Here is a 24,579-nt window from a genome sequence, read left to right as displayed (position 1 = left end):
CTCACTCTCACAGAACTCCATGGAAATTCTGTGTTTATAGCACTGGGGACAATATTGCACAAATCACATCTAGATCCTTGATATGTCTCATGCAGAGCAAACCCAGAACTTTGCCAGACAGAGAAGACACACAAAATCTTATTAGTACCTCATATTCCATTTGAAATAGTAATACTTTCTTTATTCCATTTCTTTTGGTGCGAAAATTTCACATCCAATGGGAAAACCATCTGAAAAAAGAGCACCTTTTTCCTTTTCTAACCATTCCTCCCTGGGTTTCCATGACAAAGAAATGCTGGATCACCATGGTGGAATGAGAGAAGGTGTCCAGAGTTCAAGATACCTTGAACTCTGTGGTTCTTGTGACACCTTGTCAGCTGTGGTTTTCTGGTCATTACTGGTGTGAACGCCTGACAATCACCATCTCAGAATTGAATCACTTGTGTCTGCGATGTAGGTGGGGAAAAAAATAAAAATAAAAATTAAAAACAAAACAAAAGAAAAGAAAAGAAAAAAACAAACAAAAACAAAAACCAAACAAACAAAAAACCCAAACAAAAACAAAAAACCCAAACAAACAAAAAAAATAAACACCAAAAAAACCCCCACTTTTTGGATTTTGGAGATTCCTGCTTTTCCAAAGGGTCAGTTCCATGCGCAGGAAAAGCTTTTCTCCTCCCTTTAGCCAGAAAACACACTGCTAATTATAGACAGCCTTTCCTCTACTCTGTAGTGTATGTCCTGTGAAGAGCAACTTTAATAACTTAAAAATAGCTGGGGTTATTTTTAAAAGGTTGGTTGGGCCTCGTTGAGCTCTTTATTTAGTGGAGATGCATTATCACCTTGAGGAGCCTTTCCCTGGAGGAGTCACAAGTGTAGGATGACTGCTCTGTGCCTGCTTGTCCCCTTGGCCACTGTGTGCCCGTGACTGACACCAAGAGCTGGATTTACCTCCCCAGCCCCTGTGGGATGCAGGGCTTGGATCCCCTCACAAAGGGAATTTTCCCCCAGCCTGAGCCCTCGGTGGCTGCTCAGTGTAAGGGGATATTGAGCATCCACAGTCACGAGGAATTCTCAGGGAGAGGTCAGGGTAACCCCTGGGTATCAGCTGTGTCTGCTCCTCTGCCTTATTCTGAATCCCAGGAATTACAGACCCATGGGGCTGGAAAACCAGGAAATGCCATCACACGGGGGGACAATCCAGAAGGACATTGTGTCCAGTGGCTTTTGCTGCTCTAATTTAGCAGGGCTCTGACTTTGGCAGCAGGAGAGACACTGATCTGTGTCCTTGCAAAGCCCCTCAGGACACACAGAGCCCCCTCCAACCCCTAATTCCACACACAGGATCTGTGAGAACAGCTCAGCTCATCACTTCTGGCCCGACTCCTTCCACTGCAAATAAATTATACCCTGCACACAGAAACTTGACTGTGGCAAGCACATTTCTCTCTCTCTCCCAGGATTTTTTCACAGAGGAGCACAGAGAGAAAGAAAGAGAAAACAATTTCTAATTCTGCTCCTTGTTTTTCCCGTGTGGAATGTGTTTGGAGAATTGTTTACCTGGGGTGATTGCTTGGTTGGATTCTGGTGAGGATTGTTTGGGGCTGGTGGCCAATCCAACCCAATCCAATCCAACCTAATCCAACCCAATCCAACCCAACCCAATCCAATCCAACCCACCTGTGGCTGGACTCTCAGAGAGGGTCATGAGTTGTGAGTGAGTTAGATATGGGAGTTAGAACAAGTAGGTTTGTAGTTTTAGTATCTCCTGTAAATAGTATATTAATGTATTATAGCATAGCTATAATAAAGAAATCATTCAGCCTTCTGGAGTCAGACATCAGCATTTCTTCCCACCGGGTTCACCTGCATTTTACAATACTTGACTTCAAATAAATTTCCTTCCAAAAGATTGTGGCAATCAGAAAGGCCCTTCCATAAAACACGGTGACCTGTGTCTGGCCCTTGCAGGTCACTCCCCTGCCCAGCAGCTCCCACACCAAACTCCAGCTGCTGCACCCCCTGGGCAGGGGCAGATGGGTTGGTATGAACTGCAGCTGAATTAACACTCAGCTGCTGCTGCCTCCCCAGCATCAGCGATGAAACCACAACAGCACTTTAGCTCTTAGATAATTATATTAGAGATGAAAATAGGGGGTTATTTATGGATGATCCTTGGCATCCCAACTGTTTCAGCGGCTGAGTTTCTCACAAAATAGACCACAGGCCAGTAGTAAAGGCACACTATTTTTTTAAGTATTAATGATATATTCTTCGGAAATCATTAGGGAACTTGCAAACCATGGGTTTTTTTCACGGTGTTTGTGCTGTAAATTCACAGTATGGGGTTTGTTTGCATCTTCTGTTCCCCCAGGCTCTCAGCTGGCAGATAGCTTGAACCTCTGCATAATCCAGCCAGGCACTTCATGCCATCCCCTGCTCCCAGGAGAAGTCCTGGTCTGTTCAAGGCCTTTATGAAAAAAAGGTGGAAAATATAAAAGTAGGTGTGTGCCTCCACCACGAGCCATGGATTTGCTGGACCCCTATTGCCTTACTCATGTTACCTCAAGAGATCCACAGTTGTTTTTTTGTTTTTCTCTATCAACACCAGGAACACACCGTTGGGTCGATAAAAACCTGGTGTGCTTCACAGGCTGTTTCCAGATGCATTGATCTGGAATGGCTGTTTTGGTTTTAATCATTGTGGGTGTGCGTGGCTCCCACCAGCCCAAACAAGGCATGACATTTTGGGGGAAAGATGTCTGTGTTTTGCAAAGTTTCAGAATTCTGAAATGTGGGTTTAGGAACATCCTATGTAAAATTAAAAGAATATTAAATGTACAAAAGGAAAAAGGTTTGGTTTTTTTTTTTTTTAAGCTGCACAGTGCTGGCCTCTGTGCTCCTCTGTCAGCCTTGACACATGTTCAGCTCTGGCAGGAGCAGAGCCAGGTGAATAAAACTGATTATTCTTTCCTGGTTCCCAAACCATCGTGTGTTATTTCCTACTGTAATTCACTGCTACACAGCTGTAGAGATACAGCAATTCTAAATGCAATATAGCAACATAATAATAGTAATTCTAGATGAGAGGCTTCAGAGGCCACTTCACGTTTCTGGGCCCCTCTGCCTTACAAACAGTCAAAAATCAATGCCAGGAATTAAAAAGAGAGGGGGAGGAAAAACAACCCCAAATCCCCTGCTGTGACCTCAGCTCAGTTCCCTGTGCCAGGTGGGATGTGAGCGAGGAACCGTGGCACTGCCCTGCCCTGGTGTCCCTCTGGGGCTGTTTGGGCAGGGCTGACCTTTCCCTTTCCCTTCTGGCCGGTCCCTGGGGGAGGACCAGCTTCCCTGCCCGTGTCCGTCTGTGTCCACCCCTGCCCGTGTCCGTCTGTCCAGCCGCGTTTGGGGGATGATGTTGCTGTCACCCCCGCTGCTGCTGCCACATCCTGCTGACGCCCTCAAGGGCACCCTTGTGCGGGCAAATGCCACTCACGTAACCCAGCCGGGCAGGATTGGCCCCTGCAGCAATTATTTTGGTTTCCCTCACCTCCTTCTGCCCGTGTCTCAAATTACCTGGGCTCCTGTCCGTGCCCAGCCTCCGGCTCCCTTTACACTCTGGGCTCGCTGCAGGCAGCAGGACGTCCCTACCTCCAGCTCCAAGGTCAGTGATAATACACAAATATTGCTTTTCTAGCCTCAAACTGTAGCATTTCTAATGCAAGGGTTATTAAATAGTGAGTCAAAGCACCACAGGATGGTGGTGTTAATTTGGTTATAATTTGTTGATTCGTGTAAGTACTTGGTGCAGGGAAGTATGTGCCAGCCCCCACTATGCAGCTGCTTCAAATAATCTGATCACAGAATTATTAAGGTTTGGAAAAGACCTCTAGGATCAAAAAGTCTAGGCATTAATGCTGACCCTTAAGTAACAATTTTAGTTAGAGAAAGATTAGTCTCTTTGCAGATGTGTAACAAGTTCAGCGAAAATGTCTCTAATTACATGAGTTTTTTGTGGTTTTGATTGTAGCTCTCTGCACTGCGAAGATGAGAGGTTTATACTGCAAAATGGCACCAGATTGGCTCAGAAGGGTGAGCGGTGCCTGCACCTTGGCTGGGCTTTGGCAGGAGAATTTGGGCATCTGGGTCTCACCTGGTCGGGTCTGACCAGCCAGACCTTCAGCTGACAGAAACCAAAAATCACCAAAAACCAGTACCAAGGGGTTGTTGTCTGATCTGTGAAGAGCTACCGTGCCTTCTCTACTCACACGAATCTGGTCACAGGTTCATAGTTTGGAACTTTATCCTTTTTTCTTTTTTTTTTTTTTTTTCCCCCCAAATTAGTAAGTGTTTATAACCTTTTGCTGTCCTCTGGAATTACGAGGAGGAAGAAACCGAAATGCGGTTGGTATTTTTGGTAGAGATGTTCTGCTGTGCTGTGACTGAGGCACTGTCAGAGCCGTGTCTGCACTTGGTGCTGTTTCTGCACTTCGGAGACTGCATCTCAAGCCCAGATGGGTCAAAAGGGTTTGAGTGATGCCGAGGGTGAGCGGGGAGAAACTGAAAAAAAAAAACAAAAAAAACCACCAATATTGCTTTGTGAGGTTGGCTGTTCTAATGTGTGCCGTATTCTCTGGGCTGCAGGGTGATGTAGCAAACCAAGAGAGACGTAAACTGATTTCTGGGTGTCTAAAAATGGCCTCTGAGGCGAGCAGTGACTCATGACAGCCACTGCTGATGTTTCTGAGGCTCCAGAACCTTCCATGGACGGGCGGGGAAAACTTTCCACTGCCCTCTGTAGGCTTCAGCTCGAGCTAAGGGTGGCTTAGAGGAATTACTTCTCAAATATAAAAGGCCAGGCTCCCTGTCCCTGCACCACGTGAGGGTCCAGCTCAGCACAGGGATCGTCTGGCTTTTGTGGGGTGAGGTGTGCACACACATCCCCTGTGCTGCTGAGCCCGTGTGAACTTGAGCTGGGACTCTGCCATTCCTCCAAAATGTCACTCAGCATCACATGGGGTGGCAATTAATACCACCCATGGCACGGCTCAAATATTTAATCTACCTCTATTTCTAGAAATGTCACTGTAACCCTGGCGCTTTCCTTCCCTCCAGGCAAGTGTGAAATATTGGATAACCAATTCCCGTTTAAAAGCACCCAGGGGAAGATGGAGCAGGAAACCTCCTCTTTAAAAGAAGTTCAAGAAAGTGAAGGATTAACAGGAAAAACACTTTTAAATGTTATTATTTTTTTTTTTTTTAAATATTATAATTGGTTGTGAAGTTGTGAGGTTCCTGGGGTTCAAGCTGTGGTTACAAAGAGCCCCTCCACTTGAAGTGACACCTGCAATCCTTTGGGCTGCTCTTCAGCCAGCACTATATTTGCTGCAGTGACTTCTTTTAAACCTTGGCGCTGGCCTTTGCCTCCATTTTTTTTTGTGCACGGCAGGTGACACAGATAAGAAAATGCAGGCTGAGAGCCGAGGTGCACTCCTGGCAGGACAGCAGTGTCCTGAGGGCTGGGCACAGGTAGCTGAGCAGAGGGACAGGGGCTGTGACCTCTAAGATTGTGACCTCTCGGACGCGCGCTGCCTCGCTGGCCACGGCACGTGGGAATTCTGCCCTGGGAAAGGCAAGGCTGGGTTGATTCTGCACTGGCTCACCCTCCGTGGCACCAAGGGGGTGAGGATGAGGAGGGTGGGAGGAGGAGCCCTTGGTTTGCAGGCGCTGGAGCACACCTGCTGTACTCCCTGACCTGGAGGATTCCTGTGGGATTAACCAAAACTGCTCCTTGTGGAGGGAACCTGGAGCAGGGAGGCTGTTTCTGGGACAGTGGCTGTGTGCTCCTCCCCTGTACAGCAGCACTTGTGCCTTCTCTGAGAGGTGGCACTATTGAAAACGCAGGTGAACCCAGTGGGAAGAAATGCTGATGTCTGACTCCAGCTCCAGAAAGCTGAATGATTTCTTTATTATAGCTATGGTATAATACATTAATATACTACTTAAAGGAGATGCTAAAACTACAAACCTACTTCTCTAACTCCCATATCTAACCAACTCACAACTCGTGACCCTCTCTGAGAGTGCAGCCACAGGTGGGCTGGATTGGATTGGATTGGATTGGATTGGATTGGATTGGATTGGATTGGATTGGCCATCAGGCTCAAACAATCCTCACCAGAGTCCAACCAAGCAATCACCCCAGGGAAACAATTCTCCAAACACATTCCACATGGGAAAAACAAGGAGCAGGAATAGAAATTGTTTTCTCTTTCTTCTCTCTGTGCTCCTCTGTGAAAAAATGCTGAGAGGGAGAAGAATGTGCCTGCCACATGGCACGAGCACAGATGACCTTGGGAGTGAAACTTTCCAGGACTTTGTGCCACAGGCCAGCCCCAGGGCTGCGAGCTGTGCCCCATCCCCTGGCCCGGGGCCATCTGTCAGCCTGAGGGGGGCACAAAGACATCCTCAGCAGGAGCTTGGGGCAGCTGCTCAGAGCAGGCTGAGATAAAAGGGGGAAAATGCACCAGGTGAGCCGTGGAAACATTTTGTCAAGCTCACACAGCCTGAAACACCTTGCAGTACGCTTGAGCAACGAGAGGAAAACCCAAACCCTGCCCTGCCTGCGGGTGGAATCACCTGTAGGAAACACACCTGGTGTAGAAGGTGGGCTGGGACACGAAAAATCTGAGCCTCCATCCCCACCAGAGAGAGGTGGCAGTGCTGAGGGCTGTGCCACCTGCACAGGACGGGAGCACAGACAGGCTGCAGGTGACAGCAGAGCAGCTCAGCCCTGAGTGCCACTGCAGCAGCTCAGTTTGGGTCACACCTCTGAGCATTTCTTACACGCTGGGCCAAAGTAGCTTCATCATTAAATCGCTCATGAGGAAGCTGCCTCTTATTGTGCTTACCCATCACATTTTGGATATAGAGTTTTATAGCTGCAGAGCGTTGCCTGAGTGATTGCATGATTGAGGTATCGTGAGGAATCCTGAGAGTCTTGTTAAAAATCTAAAAAAGTGCAATTGTTAAGGTTTATACCCAAAAAAGTCTCTGTGTCTAATCACACAGAAATCAGATCTCTCTTGGACAGATGACACAGAAATAATCAGTGCAAGTTTAGATGTAGCTAGTCCTGTCTGAAACAAAGCCCAAATTCTCAAGTAGCTTGTGGTGCACTGAAAGATCTTGAAACTCATGGAAGGTTGGTGCAGTTAACAAACCACTTACCACAGATAAAATTTTAAGTAGAAAACAATAAATCATAATCAAGAGCCCATTAAGGATTTTTTGTCAGTGCCTTCAGAATCCTCTCGCAGAGAAGAAAACTCCTTTGCTTATGAGGAGGCATTCCAGTTTAAAGAGGAAATGAAAGTAATGGTAATATTCATAATTTTAATTTTTTTAAAAAACTTGGTGGGACTGATAGAGTTGCAGACAACCTCCTCACTGGCCATGGATTCACACTGAACAGATATGCAGGCCAGGAGTTAAGAGTCTTGGGGTTTTTTTTTAACCTCAGGTTGATTAATCCTTAGAATTTATTTCTCTTTTCCAGACCATGCTGTCTCTAAATGGTTTTGAACACAAAACAGATGCCTTCCTAAGGGAGGTGTCCTCCTTCCAGCACACCTGATCGGCTCACGAAAACACTCAATTCCTTCCCAAGGGTTAAAATTGATACCCTCAAAAATTCTTCTGATGATGAAACAATCTTCCTTCCCAGCTGCACTACGGCAGCACCACAGACACTCACAAGAACATGGATTTTCTATCTTGAGCACAAGGGAAGACACTCAGGAAAGTCCTACAAGAGCAAAAACTGCAGTTTCAATTTTTTAGGCTGTGCAGTGGTTAAATTGCCCTGATGAAAGTGAAATCCTTGCAGTGGAGGCCTAAAGATGGTCTGTGGTGGTTCCTGAATGGCAGCACAGCAATTCTGGCAGAGTGCTCCTGGGGAAAACAGGTTTAAAAACAGGAAAGTGCTCCTAGGGAAAACAGGTTTTAAACCCCTTTAATCAGAGGTAATGATGGTGCAAACCTACAGCAGTGTCAGGCTGACAATTTCTGTGGGGAAACAAGAGCTGAAAATATTGATGAGTTGAGGTCAGACTTCGCAAAAATCTTTGATGAGGACCTTTCCTTATTTTGGGGCCGTTCCATTTGGACTCTTTTCAAACGAATCTTTTAAAATGTTTGTTCTGAATCAATGCATTACTTAAAAATCACCCAATCTTTTGAAGAATGGACCACCCCCCCCCCCACCTCCACCGCCCAAATGATATTGTTCCTTGTCAAATAAAGCTTCTTATTCATTTCGTGCCCTCGTTTCGTAGAAACTGGTTTTGCTGAGCTGTGCACCACGTTTTTGAGCAGCCTGTGGCAGTTTTTGTGGCACTGCCTGTGCTGCAGGACATTCGTACTCAGGACTGGAGCCCACCCGTGTGGCCGAAGCTGTGAGTCAGGAGCCACGGCGCTGGGGTGGAAAGGGTTATGCTCACTTTCCCACAGCACCCCAGATGATGTTTTTTTCTTGTCCTTTCACGTTCCCCTCGGCACTGGACAATCACAAACTGGCAATTCCATGCTTCCATCCGGGGGTTGTACCTTCCACTGTAGAAGAGACGTGTAGTTAAGCACAGTGGTTAAAAACAAAACAAAACAAAACAAACAAACAAACAAAAACAAAAACCAAAACAAACCAAAACAAACAAACAAAAAAAACCAACAAAAAAAACCCCCAAACCAAAAAAAAACTAAAGCAAACAAACAAAAAAAAACCAAAACAAAAAAAAACACCACACAAAAAAACCCACCAAAAACCAACCAACCAAACAAAACCCAAACCAAAAAAACCCTGTTTTTCTCTGGTTTCTGTTTTTTTAGGTAGACAACCTGCGCAGTCTGTGGCATCTCCAGTGTGGGAGGCTTCTAAGAGCTGCCAGAGAAGTGTCTGTCAGGTAAAGCAGAGCCTGCCTGAGGATCAGGAAAACCTTTTCTGTGATCCAGCAGTGCCAGACCCCGTCCTGGGGATGAGCCTGCAGCCACAGTGGGAGATGGCACTGCCCACAGGGGACACACCCGGGGTCTGGGACATCACACAGTGATAAAGCTCCCCGTGCTGTGGGGATTAAAGCCCAGTGAGGCACAGCCAGGCACGCACAGGCAGAAATAAGAGTGAGGAGGGGTCCCCAGCTCACGCAGCAGCAAAGCCACAGGCTCCCACATCAGCCATGGCACGAAGCCTGCACCCTCTGGCTCACCAAGAAGGTCTCTTGGCCTTCCCAAAGTGGACCCTTCCCTCCAGGGCTCATCTCTTTCTTCTCCCAGGTGTTCCCTTCCCCTCCCTGCTGGCAGGTTCTGGTTTCTGCTTGCCCCACAGTGCAGCACAGACTGAGCCTCCTCCACGGCCTGGGCACGCACAGAGCCCCTGGAGCCACCCTGCTGTGCCTCACCCTTCTTCCTAATCACACCCTGCACATGATCCCTCTAGTTTAATCAGATGTACAGACCCTTAAACATTTAAACCGTTCGTCCCTTAAACAACACAGGGTTCAGAACCGTCCCAAAAATCCAGGCTGGTGGAGGAGCTGATGAGTGCCTGGGGTTGCTTAAGTCATAACATCATCATCTGCAGCGGGATTGTGATGTGGCTGACAGTTTTCAGGACAGGTTTTTGACTGCCAGCCAATTCCCTGCAATGGTGAAACGGAGCTATAAATACGCAGAGCTGTTGTGAAAATACACATGGTGCTTCGCAGACATTTAGGTATGACAACAATAGTTCTGCGCAGATTAGTCATAAGGAAATATTTCCAGAGTGTAGGATCGGGGTGCTACACTGCGAAAAGGCACAAGAACGATCTGCTAAACACACAGAAAAGAAGTCATCAGAAAAATCTCCACCAGAAACCTCTTACTTGATTTTTGTTTACAGCCAAACACACGCATACTGCATTTTGGGAGGGAAAATCCTGCTGCAGTCACAAAAGCCTGCCCTGAAGCTCACCTAAATGGATTCATAGATTCAGGGAGAATCTTCCAGTGAAAAAACACTGAAATTTCTGTCAAACAATCAGCACCTTTCTCTGGTAGTGAAGTTATATTAAGTGGATATTGTGTTTCAAAGGCATGGAGGAGAGAGAATGAAAAGATTCTGGTAAAAAATTGCTGAAGCACAACAGAGGACACGAAACAAATTGCTCCAAACTTGGAACACATCGTGTTCCTCATCTCACAGATGTGACTGGCACAGAAAGAAGATACTGGTTTATAACATAAAAATATCCAAGCACAGAAGATCTTTTTACCAAATGAGAAGATGAAGGTGCAACATTGCATCTGTCTGGACAAGAAAAAGACAAAGAAGTAAAGGGTTTGGGTCTAACTAACCCAGACCTACAAGAAAATTACTGGGAGTTTGCTCACTAAAAATAAAATTAAATGCTTTGAGGAGTTTAGGATAACCTCCAAAAGAATGGTGAAGATGTTGCATTAAAAAATCACACTCAAAAAACTTTTGGTAAAACAACAGAAACAGCAGATCCTCAGAGAAATGTCATGGGTTTTTTGTAAATCTTCCATGCTTATTTTCCAGAGGTGATTTACCAGAGTCCAGCTTGAAGAAAAAGCTTTTCTCAGTTACGCTAATTAGAATTTAGATTCATAGAATTGTTCCTTATTTGGACAGGAGTTGTATCTTCCCAAGGAACTTGCAGCCACCAGCAATCCTAATCCAAACCTGATTCCTGCAAGGAGAAACACTCACTGCCTCCTTCAGACTCCCACGGAACATGCCAATTTCTTGGCCAGCATTAGACCTCAGACACAGTCCCAGCAGAACCAAGCAGGACAAATATACGTTATATTTTGTGCAAATCCCCAGATTTCTCTGAGCACCCCAGAGCAGCAGGAGCTGCTGAGGGAGATGAGTTTGCTGAGCTGTGGGGTGAGGTGGGGGTGCTGCTGCAGCGCTGGAGCCGGAGCTGTGAGAAGCAAGGCTCACTCCTTAAGATTTTTTAAAGTTTAATAAGGGATAGAAGGGACTTTTGCAGCCATGGGTGCATGGCAACTGCCAGAGGCTTAACTAGAACAATTCTTCTCCTATACCTTTTTATTGTGTTGGTTAAATACACATTTATGAAGATTATGCACATTCAAGCATTCCTTTGAGTTTACATGTTCTGGGAATTCTTTTGCTTGGTTTGACTCTTGACTGGTCTTTTTTAAAGTATGTATATATCCATACTGCAGATGAAATTTATGTATTTTATTTCTTCACAAGGCCCCTTGTTCTGTGGTTTGACAGCCGAAGAGCCAGTGGTGAACTCCTCTTTGCAATATTTCTTCCAGTGTTTATTAAGTTGGTTCTTTTCAGCGTTATCTTACCATACAGATAAGATACTCCACCAGTACATTAAATCGACATTAGCAATTTCACACAATTATCCAAATTATACTCACCACTGTCAGTTTGGTACACAGATAAAGGCATTAGCTACTTCTGCAACAGTTAATGTTATAATACACACAGTTATAATATACAATGTTATAATATACACATAATTATAAAATGAAGTATATATATTATAATATATAATATACAATATACAATATACAATATACAATATACAATATACAATATATAATATATAATATATAATATCTATTATCTATTATCTATTATCTATTATATATTATATATTATATATTATATATTATATGATATATTATAATATATAATAATATAATAATATAATATATTTGTATATTATATGTTTATATGTTATAATATATATTATAATATATAGTATATATTATAATATGTATACTACATAGTTATTGTATATAATTATAGTATACAATGTTATAATATACATATAATTCTAATATATAGTATATATGTTATAATACATATGCTACATAGTTATTGTATATTGTATAGAATTATAATATACAAAGTTATAATATACATATAAGACACATAGTCTCTAATTCGATATTTTGAGAGAGCCTAAACTAAAATATATTTATCACACTAAAACATATAATCCACGCAGGGATTGGGGCATTAACAAATTACACTACATCAAAAGCAGTTAAGGAGTGACTGCAGGCTATATTAAAATAACATTAAAATATTATTAAAATATTCATATTAAATAATATTAATAATAACATTAATAATATTGTTATTGGAATTATTTATTATTTATTATTATTTATGATAATTATTGCTATATTTATGATAATTATTAATAAAAACAGAGCTATTTCTGCCAGAGCTGACCCTGGCTGTGCTCTCCCTGCAGAGAGGAATGGCTGGCACCTTCTGCCGTCTCCTGGCCGGGCGCGCAGCCCCCGCGCTGTTCGCCGCCGCGGGCACGGGGGTGCTGGCCACGGGCTACCTGCTGGGCCAGCACAACGTCAGCGCCGCCGTGCCGGAGAAGAGGAAGCTCTACCCGCCCAGGTAAGCACACGGCAGGGGCAGGGTGGGGAGGCCTCGGGGTTCTGGAGGTCGAGGTGACCCCGAGATGGTAAAAAAGTCTTTTTTCTCCCAGCCCGCGCGGCCAAAGGAGGAGTCGGGATGCGCAGGGTCGGCTTCTCAAGGTTTATTTTCTCTTACCTATAACATTCTTTCTCAAGGAGCTGGGTCTGTCAGGCAGGTCAGTCTGCGTCAGACTGCCACCCCCTTGGGGTGGTGTTCACATTTTATACCAAAAACTACATGTGCTATGTTTACAATAATGTGCCAATATCTATCATTTATGCTGGACAGTGTGTCTGTGCCTTAAACCAACAGAAAAGTGTCACCAGCACAGCAACACATGGAGGGCAAGGAGAAGGAGAAGAAGGCCAGGATGTGTCCAAATCCCTCCCTCTTGTTCACTTGAACCCCTTATTTTAAAACCCTAAAATTCTACTTTTTCACCCTGTGTTAATTCAGCTACCACACTACTCAAACTCTTGTGGCTTGTAATTCCTCACACAGAGTTGGCAGCTTTTTTCATGGGCTAAAATGGAAGCCACAGGTGTTTTTGACTTCGTGCCAAGGTCTCTGAGCCCCCTGCCAGGGTCTGGAGCCAGCCAGAGGGATGTGCTGGGCTCCCAGAGGGAGGGAGGTGGTGCCACCACAGCAGCACAGCCCCAGCCTCGGGCTGTGGGACACGGAACCTCTGCCAGCACCTCCAGGTCCAGGCAGCTCCGTGACAGCCTGCAAGGGATGTGGTGATGCCTTGGAGTGGCTGCCTGGAACAGAGTCAAAAGAATAAAGTGGGTGCTTATTAAAGGCCTTCACAAGGTCCATCTTGAGCAGTCAGAAGTCTCCCAGAGGCTGCACCCAAGGTGGACAATGCTCACGAGTTTTTCCCACAATTATAAGTTTGGTCCACTTGCATTTCAGGGGTTCATCCTCCGATTCCAGCTCCAGGTAATGAAGTCATTCACCCCCAGTTTGCTCCCCCCAATTCACTTTTGTTTATAATTTTGGGGCCTGATGCTTTCAGGTGTCCTTGAGTTTCAGGCCCAGAGGAATTGTTTTGTCTGTCCAAAACCTGAAGACAGCAACTGACACTTATACCCCGAAGAGTTATACCCCAAAGCAGTGCAGGATTTGAAAACTATAAAAGCTGAAATCCTAAGGCATCAGTGAAATAATATCAGCTCTCAAAAAATGCCCTCAAACCAACCAAAACCAACACTGCTGAATGACAACAAGCCCAATATATGCCTCAAGTTTACTACTATGTCACTCTATTTAACTCATCACTGACCAACCACCTGTTGGACCTGCTGATTGTATGGACTCTGGTACAGGGAAATGTGAAATAATTTCTCCATGCAAGCAGTAATAATGTCTTGTGTTACTGCTGTACTGGAAATACTCCTAATTCTGTTACAAACTGACTGGCTGATGGTTAGAAATGAATGACAGGCCTTTTCCTCTGTAGATTGGCTTTGCCAAAGGTAACGTGGGTCACGCTCTGACAGGCTCATTTTGTTATTTAAGTAATTAATACAATCCTAGCTTAAAATATATTCTTAGAGAAACACCACAGTTGTACATAAAGCAAATCACTACCAGGACAAGATAGCTGAGGACTGACAGAGTTGAAAAAATCCCTTGCTGAAGCCTAACATCTTTATTTTCCCTGGCTTCATGCACCCTGCCACTTTCTGCAAATAATGATGCCACTAAACCAAACCCTGGTATTCCAGAATTAAGTTTAATTAAGACCTGCCCAGCTGGCAGGTCACACAGTCCCTATGACCTCCATGAAGCTGTGAGAGCACCTGGGGCTGCAAACTACAGAGCACTTCTTCATCTAAATGTAAATCTCTGTCCAGTGAACAAATCAGCGCTGGGGTATTGTAGCAGAGGTCCCTACCAGGTAATAATTAGTATTGACACTATGATTTCAGAAGGTTGATTAATTGCTTTATTGTATTATACTGTACTATTAAGAAGTACACTTTACTCCTGCAGTCTGATACAGTCCTTGAAAATCTAAACACCATTACCACTGGCCAATTAAGAAATCACTTTTTGGTAAACAAATCTCTATAACACATTCCACATATGCACAACAGCAGGTGCAACAAGTGAAGCTAATAATTGTTCCTAGTTTTTTTTCTTTGAGCTTTTTCACAACTTCTCACAGCTTCCCAGGGGCATGTTCAGCACCAGAACCTTCCTTCTCTCCTCTCTCGGGGTCTGGGTGTCGAGGTGACCCCGAGATTGTAAAAGTCCTTGTTCTCCCAGCTGGTGCAGCCAAAGGAGGAGTCTGAAATGCACAGGGTCGGCTTCTCAAGGTTGTTTATTTTCCCTTATCTAGAACATTCTTTCTCTGACCTGCTGAGCTCTGTCTAGCAGCTCGGCCATGGCATTCTGTCTGCCCTCAGGGCAGTGTTCACATTTTATACCAAAAACTCCGTGTGCTGTGGTTACAATAACGTGCCAATGTCTGTCATTGATGTTGGGCAGTTAAATCAATAGAAAAGTGTCACCATCACAGCAAGATATGGAAGGCAAGGAGAAGGAGAAGAAGGTCAGGACACGCCCAAATCCCTCCATCTTGTCCCCTTGAACCCCATTCTAAAAAGCCCCAAAATTCTACTTTTTCACCCTGTGTTAATTCCCCTACCATACTACTCAAACCCCTGTGGCTTGTAATTCCTCACACAGGTGTTTTTGACTTTGTGCCAAGGTCCCCGAGCCCCCCTGCCAGGGTCTGGAGACAGTCAGGGCACCCAGAGGGACGTCCTGGGCTCAGACACTCCTCAAACTCAGTGCAGCACGTAAAACCAAGAACAATCACACTTTTAGCTTCACGAACAATCCGGGGTGACCATCCAGGGGACACACTAATGCCCTGGGCTCTCTCCCTGCAGCGCTGACTACCCCGACCTGCGCAAGCACAACAACTGCATGGCCGAGTGCCTGACCCCGGGCATCTACTCCCGCCTCAGGGACAAGATGACCCCCAACGGCTACACCCTGGACCAGTGCATCCAGACCGGGGTGGACAACCCTGGCCACCCCTTCATCAAGACGGTGGGCATGGTGGCTGGGGACGAGGAGTCCTACGAGGTAAGAGGATCCCAACTGGCCGGGTCTGTGCTCGCGGTGTCGTTCCCATCAGGTGAAGACTCCCAGTAGGGAGCATGTTCCCAAGACAAAGTTGTGTCCTCAAGGGTACACCGGGGGTAGGCTGGTGTTTTCCCTACTTCCCCCTGCTTTTCCACACTGGGAGAAGCAGGAATATGTGGTATTAGCACAGGTGCCCCCCTCTGCTGCAGCTGAAGGTAATAAAATGTACCAGCTTGGCTGCAGCTGCTACCTGCCTCCAGCACCTGTCCTCCTCCCTGCAGCTGAACCCAATTTGTGGGAAAACTGCCCAACTCTGAGATTCACCAAATGAGCCTAATGTGGAAATCACATTGTGAAGGAGCAGAGGCAGAAGCGAAGCAGAAATGTCTCCTGGGCAGAGCCAGACGTCGCTAAGCCACAGCCTGCAGATCATGAGGGAAACTGAAGACAAACACCATTAGGGTGCACAGCTCATTTAGCTCTGCAGTGAGAGATGGAAAACAAAAGAAAGGCCTCATTGTTATTGCTCTGCTTCCTTCGTGCACCTGCAGGGCTGCCTGTTCCTCTGCAGCCTCCCCAGTGTCCCCGTGAGGGTGGCCTGGGACATCTGCCATCCCCAGACTCTCAGCCCCTGCCTTTGGGGTGCCTGTGCAGATGTGCCACTGCTGCTCGCCTGCAGGGAGCTGTGCTGGGGCACACCTGAGCCCGGTGGCTCTAGCCAGGACTGTCCCCACAGCAGGGAAGGCTCAGGGTACTCCTGCATGGCTTAGAGCCAAGAAGGAAGTGGCCGTGGGGATGTGTTTTGGTTGGCAATGAGCCCCAAACCCCAGCCTGGCTGTCGGGTCCCTGTCTGTGGTAACTGCAGACAGGAGCTGCTGTGAGGATGTGTTTCTGTGATGCTGCAGACTCTCTCTAGATTCTCTTGCCTCCGCAGGTGTTCGCTGAGATTTTTGACCCTGTCATTAAAGCCAGGCATAATGGCTACGATCCACGGACAATGAGGCATTACACGGACCTGGATGCATCCAAGGTAGGATGAAATAAAACAAGGAGGCAGGAAAGGCTCTGAGCTGCTTCTTCCACTGATGATGCTGTGTGCAACAGTACTTTCATTTTTCTTGATCCAGCCGTGAAGACCCGATTTCGTGTTTAAGGAAATTGGGATGCCAGTCATGGCCCTGTCAGCTGCATCCCTTGCTCTCAGCAGGGAATCAGTGCCAGCTGTACCAAACATCTGGGACGCAGCCTCACTGGGCACTGGGGTTCTGTTCATGAGCTTACAGATCATGGATTCATCAGAAAATAGGTTGGGTTGGAAGGGACCTAAAGCCCATCTCATTCCCACTCCCTGCCAAGGGCAGAGACGCCTTCCACTGCCCCAGGCTGCTCTAAGCCCCATCCAGCCTGGCCTTGCACACTTCCAGGGATCCAGGGGCAGCCTCAGCTTCTCTGTACCCATCCCAGGATGCCTGTCCTTGCTTTCACCCCCTGTAAATTTCCTCTGTGTGTCTGAGCTTGTTCAGGAGCTCCTTGCTCATCCACACAGGCCTCCTGATGTTTTTTTCCTGATGCCTTCTTTCTTGGGATGCATCACTCCTGAGCTTGGAGGAGTTGATCCATGAATATTATCCAGCATCCTTGAGCCCCTTGTTCCCTCCAGGGGTTTATCCCGTGGTGCTGGGCCTAGCAGATCCCTGGAGAGGCTGAGGGCTGCTCTCCTGCAGTCCAGTCTGTGATCTTGCATTCCGGCTGATCACCACTTTAAAGGGTGACACCTCATCCTCATCTCCCCTACCTGCCTTCCCAGGGAGCCTGTATCCTTCTGTCAGGAAAATTAACCCACAAACACCAGAGGTTTATGTCCAAAAAGGAGACAGAGGAATCTTTTTACTGTATTTGAATAAAGGGAGAGGCCATGGGGCATTCCCCTGGGATCTTTCTGGTTTTTGGAGGATGCAGCCTCCTTTTTATCCCAATTTCCCAGCCACATTTCCCTTCTCTATTTCCCCATTGGCTGAGGTCCTTGAGAGGTTCAGACTTCCTGAAATATCTGATACCAAAGATTCTCCTCTAATGTATAACCCTCCCTTTTAACTTCTAATTCTTATGGAATTTAGGGTTTTCCCCCATTGTTTCTTTCATCTCTCAAATGTCCAATTTCATTTATCAGCCAACCTGCAGTTTGGTTGCAAAGGCAAATATCTTTTTCCGTTCATCAGTCAGTGGAATCCTTCCCATTGTTTCTTTTATCTCTCAGTGCCAAGCAGACCCACAGCTTGTTTGTAAAGACAAACCCATCATTCCTCTGACTTCCACTCCAGCTCTCCTGTCACAGGAGTGTCCCTCCACGTCCCTGTGATGGCAGTGAGGTGGCAGCCCTGCTGGCATGCACACATCTGGCCCCTCCTGCTTATTCCCCATTTTACAGAGCTTTGTACAGAGATTTCAGTCGGAATATTGGTGTGTGTGGAATTCCTTGGGCTGGGATTCCTCAGATTAGCATGGCTCTAAGGCATGGAGTGAAAGCAGGAGTTGAATCCTGTATCCCCACATACACGTGGTCAAACCTTGCAGTGCAGCTCAGTCTTTCCTTCATAGGAAATACTTTCCTTCATTTCCTTCAGCTGCAGAGTGGTTCAGCTCATTTTGAGCTGCCCTCTTCCAAAGGATCTCCCTTACCTGGCCCTCTGCCTCTGCCCATATCCATATTTCCCAAAAGCCATGGGTATTCCTGCATGTTTGGGGACCACGAAGGACTAGCTGGTTACTCCAACACGTTCATTCAGCCAGAGAAAGTAGTTTCTGCTAAAAACATCCCCTGGTGCCCAAAGCCCTGGAAGGGCTCCCTGTGTCCTGGGTGTTTGTGACCTGGTGGAGAGGATGCCAGGGCTGGGCAGAGAGCTGCCCCTCCTTCTGCACACTGGGGTTTGGGTTCTCCTGAGGGCTGTGCTGGGTGTGCACTGTGAGAAACAAAGCTCGCCTTTTAAAAATTTTTAAGTTTATTAAATTATAATAAAAGGGATTAATAAATGATAGTAAGGGATAATACATAAAGCAAAAGATGCCTGGGTGCCTGGCAAAGCCAGTACACCCCTACTTCTTTAGTCTGCAGTGTTTTATAATGTCACAGTTGTGTTCCTTCCTTGGATGACTGCACAGATTTATTCTGAGCTCGTTAACCACAGTCTCACTTCAAATTTTTGCAGTTTTTGCACAATTAAGTAATTTACCGGCGTTGGCAGCCTAGGGTGGTCTTCTGATGGTCTTCTGATGCTAATTTGAGCTTGGTACTTCTCTTTTTATGGTTTTTGTTTCTCTGCTGTTGGGGTCTGCTTGCTTGGAATGACCCTGAAATAGTAAAAGTCCCTGTTCCCCAGCCCAGCAGCTGAAGAAGAGGTCAGGAGTGCGTGAGGCCGAGTTCTCAAGGCTGTTTATTTCTCCTTGTCTGTAACATTCTCTCTCTGACCTGCCGAGCTCTGCCTGGTACAGAAGCCATGGCAGCCTGCCTCTGCCTCGGGCTGCTCCCACATGATAAACTCAAAATTACGTGTGGGATGTTTACAGATCTGTGCCAATGCCCACCACCCATGTTAGACAGTGAATCTCTGCCTTAAACCAACAGAAAAGTGTCACCATCACAGCAGGACGTGGAGGGCAAGATGAAGGAGAAGAAGGCCAGGACACACCAGATTCCTCCATCTTGTACCCCTGAATTACATTCTAAAAACCCCAAAATTCTACTTTTCCACCCTGTGTCAATTCCCCTATCATACTACTCGAACCCTCTTGGTTTGTAATTCCTCATACAGAGTTGGCAGCCTCTCCCACCGGCTAAAATCAAAGCCATGGGTATTTCTGACTTCATGCCAAGGTCTCTGAGCCCCCTGCCAGGGTCTGGAGCCAGCCAGGGCAGCCAGAGGGATGAACTGGACTCCAACACTCTGCTTATGCTGTCCTGGATGTACATTTTGCAATATCAAACATACCTTAAAGCACACCTTACGCAAGCCCGCTTACACCTTGAGAAAGCCTTGCTTCTCCTTTTACAAATTTCACCATACCTAAAAGCAGTTTAAAACTTGCAATGGTTAGCTGCAAACAATTACAATTTTATAACTACAACCTGTCGGGCTTTAGCTGGACCTCGGGTCTTCAAAGAGGCACGAGCAGCTGTTGGTTGCTATAAAGTTATTTTTTGCACGAATACATCAGCCTTGTAGGCAAGGAGTTCAAGGTGTTAAAAGCTAAAAACTTTCTGGCATAGAGTCCCAAGCAAAAGCTGCAGCTGCAAGGCTGTTCTCTGGCACAGAGTCCAGGGCAGAGGCAGCAGGCTTCTTTCTTCTTGGTGATGATGAAGATGATGAAGGAGAAGAAGATGCAGCAGCAGGCAGGCAGTCTTTTTTGCATCTTGTTTCTTCTCGTGCTTCTTGTTGTGGTTCTTCTTTTTCCCTTCATTCCAAACACCCCAATACAGGGTGTTTTTATTCATAAGAACATCCAATCAGCTAAAAACACGATTCCAAAACATTCTTTCTAAACCAATGTAAACTTAATTCTAATGTGCAAAAGTAGCACGAAGGTGGTGTCAGTTCTTACCTAAAAAACTACATGTGTAAATTTATCTGTTTATGTGGAAATTTTTGTCTATTTATGCTACAGCTCTATCTATTCTAGTGGCAAGGTTCTGCTATGCCTTTATTCTACCTAGAAATGCAAGCAATGTTCTGGTATGTTTTTTTAAGATTGGAACTAAGTTATTGAACTTTAAACCTAGGCCTTAGGGCCTTTACTAGCAAGCACAGTTTCTTAAGGCACTTAAAATGTATTTCTACTTACTTAAAACTGAGACTTATACTTCTATTTACTTAAAACTTAAACTTACACTTCTACTTCATATATATGTGGCTTAATATATTTTATTTTCTCTAAAGGCTTTAATTCAGCCCCTGCCATTTATCTCTCCCTCTGAGGAACTCAGATAAGCTTCTGTCTCATGCATTCCAACAAAAACCAACTGTAGCAAAAGCCAACTGCACCATGGCCATTTGTAACACACCTGTGAAAAACAGAATTCACTGCTTAGAGTTTTTAAAAGTTTAATAATAATAGTAATAGGAAAAAAAAAAAGAACAATATTCCCAGCACTGGATGATCCCGGCCAGCAGCCAAAGAACACACTGAGGTACACAGACAGTCTTATGTTTATACATGCATATTCATGTGTTTCATGCATTATTCAAACGTTCTTCCGAATTTTCTGATGTTTTGGGAACCCCTTTGCCTGACTTCTTCACACTCCAGCTTATCTGCATGACATCCTGGCTGTCAGGGAAATATACTTTATTTCTTCTCGTGTCCCCATCCTGCTGTTTCACATCCTCTGATAAGGATTTAGTATGTCCTCCTTACATTTAACATGGTATTCTGTAATTGTCCTTGTTAATTTTAACATGGTATTCTCTAATTGTGCTCCGGTGCTCTGGTTTGTGTCAGGGTTATCCTATCACTTGGACAGGTTGGTCAATGGATGGCCTTACACTGTTTTTGGTTGCACAAAAGCCTTTTTCACGTCTTATGTTTTGCTAAGGCCTGTAACACAGTACATTCATCACACCATCATTTCCATAAGTGATACATAGATATTATATTCATTACACTACTATTTCTATCAGCAACACAGTGCACACTTAGGCTGATAGATTATATTATACTAACAAGCAGCTGATATCAGATTTTGATAGCCAAAATGAATTTTATTTTTATATCTTCCATTTTAAAGAAGGCAAGCAAGCAGTGCTGGGTGGCTGGGGTGTCACCACTCCACTAACAGCACACACAAGCTTTTTATTATTCATAAGCATTTTAGTCACTTTGTTGCAATATCCCTTCAGCTTTACCACAGCTTCCTCTATTTTATTCTAAGCATCAGTCATCTGGCTACCTCATCTCTTTTACTCTACTGGGCTTCTTCTATTTCGATGCTTTATTTGCCTATTTGGTCAGAAAGTTTCGAAGTTTCTTTGTAGCTATCCCAGGGAAGGCACCCACTTTCAACACAGCAGATCCAAGTGTTAAAAAATAGGCTAGAAACTGTTGTAAAATAGTTGATAGTTGTTAAGCATATGTTGGTTTGGTTATGGGAAAAGGGATTTAAAGGGGTAGTTGTCAGAAATGCTGTACTCAACATAATACACCTAAGTAAAGTGCACCACCCCCAAGCGAAGCGAAACAGCCTGGACAGAGCTGTAATGGGCCAATCAAGCACCTTAAACCTTCATGCAAATTGTGAAAAAACACCAATCACTTGTTTTTCAAATTTTTAAAAGTTTATTAGTAGTAAAATAGTTATAAAAATAGAGTTATAAAAATTAGAGTAATAAGAATTTGGACAGTGAGGATTAGGACACTAGGAGACAATAAAAAGCGAAGAATTTCGGATGTCCGTGTGTTTTTGGGCACTGAGCTGCCAAAAAAACGCCTTGTGAACAAAGGAACAATCCTTAAAAGCAACAGCCTATTGCATATTCATATATCTCATACATGGTGCATAAATTCCTTGCAAATTAAGAATTTTCCTGGTTTTTGTCAGCTTCTTCCCCTTAATCCTGGTTCCATAAAGAGGAGACAAGGTGGAAGGATGTTTGTCTTTTCTGATAAGGAGGCTGTAACTCTTCAGGTTTCCTGTCGCTGTTATCTCTGTGTGAAGAGTTTCTTGATTATCTCATCCTTTTTCTTGAGCTAGTAAAATATCTTATATCTCATAGTTTCTATTTTAACATTATGTTGTAACCTAAAAATGTATTTAACACACTACTTAAAAAGGATCAATACAGTATTACAAAATAACCCTCCATAATACATTATTCATAATACATGATACAGTATTCAATTTAATATTTTATATAAATATTTAATAATTAATAATTTAATATTTGCAAAGAGCCAATCATAAAATACGCGTTTTTCACACAAACGAAGGATCCAAAAAGAAACCAGTCCAAAGGGACAAAAAACAGGATAAAAAGGGGGCATCTGACCCCCTGAATTTGTGCTGCTCCACCTGGGACATCGGGGACATTGCTGCTCAGAAGAGCCAGATTCCTTGATGGGAATGCTCCTGCTCATCCCGCCGGCCCCCTTGCTTTAGGCCTTTCTTTTTATTACAATAAGTTCTGAAATCACTTTTAGTATTGGGAGTGTGGTCCCGTTTTTAACACAAGTATTTGCTGGCTCCGTTGCCAACTGACACGACTCACAAAATCACTTTTCACACAGCTAAAAGGAGTTATAATTGGAACTATTCCTACATACTTATAATCACAACGTGCATAGGCTAATACGTAAATGCGAAAGCCAATTGTTATCCTGTTATAAATGAATCAATTCAATAATTAAAGAAATTTATTAAAACAAATCAAAGTAAAATTGGAAAAGCCACAAGCAAATCAGCACTGATCCAGGTGATTGGTGCTGGGTGAACTGGGTCTGGACTATTGAAACACAGATGAAAAATCAAAACCCCACAATTCCAATGAAGATTTGTAGGGACGGTATGTTTATTACAGCGCTGGGCACATATGAGGGGTCATTCCCCTTCAAAGGACATGAGTGCCCCTGAGGACTCCTGCTCCTTTTTTATTACCCTTAACTAATTTACATATTCATAGAGTTTCACAATAGGTTAATGCATATTCATTCTGCTGATTTCCCGTTACACTTGCAGCTAGTTACACTTGTACCCATTTTTTTGTCAGAAAGTACAGAAAGAACTCCTGGGTCACTCTGCCCTGTTTCAAGGTCTGAGGAGTCTTTCTTATCTCTTTTCTCTTCAGCTTGGAAATTCGCGTTCTTCCTCTCCAGCTGGGGCAGTTTTATTAGTGTTGCAAAGCTACCAGACTAAACAGCAGATTTTACTTATGCTAGCAAGCTCAAAGCGGCGCATTTCACCTAAATCCACATGGATTTCTACCCTGTTAAATTTTCACTCTGTCTCACTATGCAGCACTGTACCCTGGCAGTTCACAAGGTACTGATTTCACAGGGTCTTTTTTATACTGTTTCCAGACTTAGCGGGATTCTGGGAGGGCCCTCCAGTTTCCTTTTGTCCTTTTTCACGTATCAATGCTTGTTCTTTTCTTGTGGTGCTTCCGGGAGGTTTTCCCAGAATGCTCTGATTGCTGAAATCCTGTTAGACAGTAATCCCCTCAAATATCGTGTTCTGGCAACAAATATTCATCTTATCATTCAAGGCATATCTTCTGGACAGAATAACCCTTCAGAAAAACCATCTTTCGAGGCAGGAATTCATCCTGTGTATGTTGCTTTTTCCCCGTCACTTGGTTCCATTTAAAAGGTGTTATAATGCTCCGATTTAATAATTAAAGAAATTGATTACATTATCAAAGTATAAATTAAAAAAAAAAAAAAAAAAGGGGCCACAAGTGATTCCACTCTGAGCCAGGCAATGAGTGTTGGGGAGACTTAGGACTTGGCCTCTATCACACCAAAGTCCCTGTGGGTCTCTGAGGGTCAGTTCTAAGGGGTCCATTTTTATACAGTTTCTGGGGCTTGGAAGGGGGTCTTCTTTAGCATGTTATTGTGTTTTCCCGGAACCGGTGGAAAATTGCTGGAATCCTGTCAGGTGAACATTTCCAGGATAAGCTTCTGATGATGCCTATCAGAATTCCTCCTGCTGGGGTCTAGTCAGATGAGAGAAGTCCCTCGGAATATACATTTCTGGAGACAGTGTCTCCTTGGTGTTTGGATCTTTATCACTCAGTCTGTTGCTGCTGCTGATGCCTATCAAAAATGCCTCCAGCTGGGGTCTTGTCAGACAAAAAATCCTTTGGAATGTACATCTCTGGGGACAGTGTCTTCCTGGTGTTTGGAATTTCTATCACTTAGCTTGCTTGTTGCCCGACACTGGCTTTAGCACACAAAATGCTGAGGTTTTTAATTTCATTTAGCACAAATTATTTTATAACATATATTAC

The 24,579-nt window shown here is 44.6% G+C and overlaps 1 protein-coding gene across 1 annotated transcript in view; it reads left to right on the top strand.

The window, feature by feature from the left end:
• Positions 1–3,598: 3,598 nt before the first annotated feature.
• The window catches only part of CKMT2 (creatine kinase, mitochondrial 2), a 35,911-nt gene continuing 14,930 nt past the window's right edge, over positions 3,599–24,579 (top strand). The window contains exons 1-5 of the mRNA XM_054003441.1: positions 3,599–3,661; positions 8,884–8,957; positions 12,309–12,466; positions 15,388–15,586; positions 16,521–16,616. Of these exons, the coding sequence (XP_053859416.1) occupies positions 12,315–12,466; positions 15,388–15,586; positions 16,521–16,616 (447 nt within the window). The 5' untranslated portion in view covers positions 3,599–3,661; positions 8,884–8,957; positions 12,309–12,314. The remainder of the gene's footprint in view (positions 3,662–8,883; positions 8,958–12,308; positions 12,467–15,387; positions 15,587–16,520; positions 16,617–24,579) is intronic.

The sequence above is a fragment of the Vidua macroura genome, chromosome Z (assembly GCF_024509145.1).
Source record: "Vidua macroura isolate BioBank_ID:100142 chromosome Z, ASM2450914v1, whole genome shotgun sequence".
Lineage (NCBI taxonomy): Eukaryota > Metazoa > Chordata > Aves > Passeriformes > Viduidae > Vidua > Vidua macroura.
The sequence above is the reverse complement of the archived record's forward strand: the minus strand, read 5'-3'. Positions and strand labels throughout refer to the sequence as shown.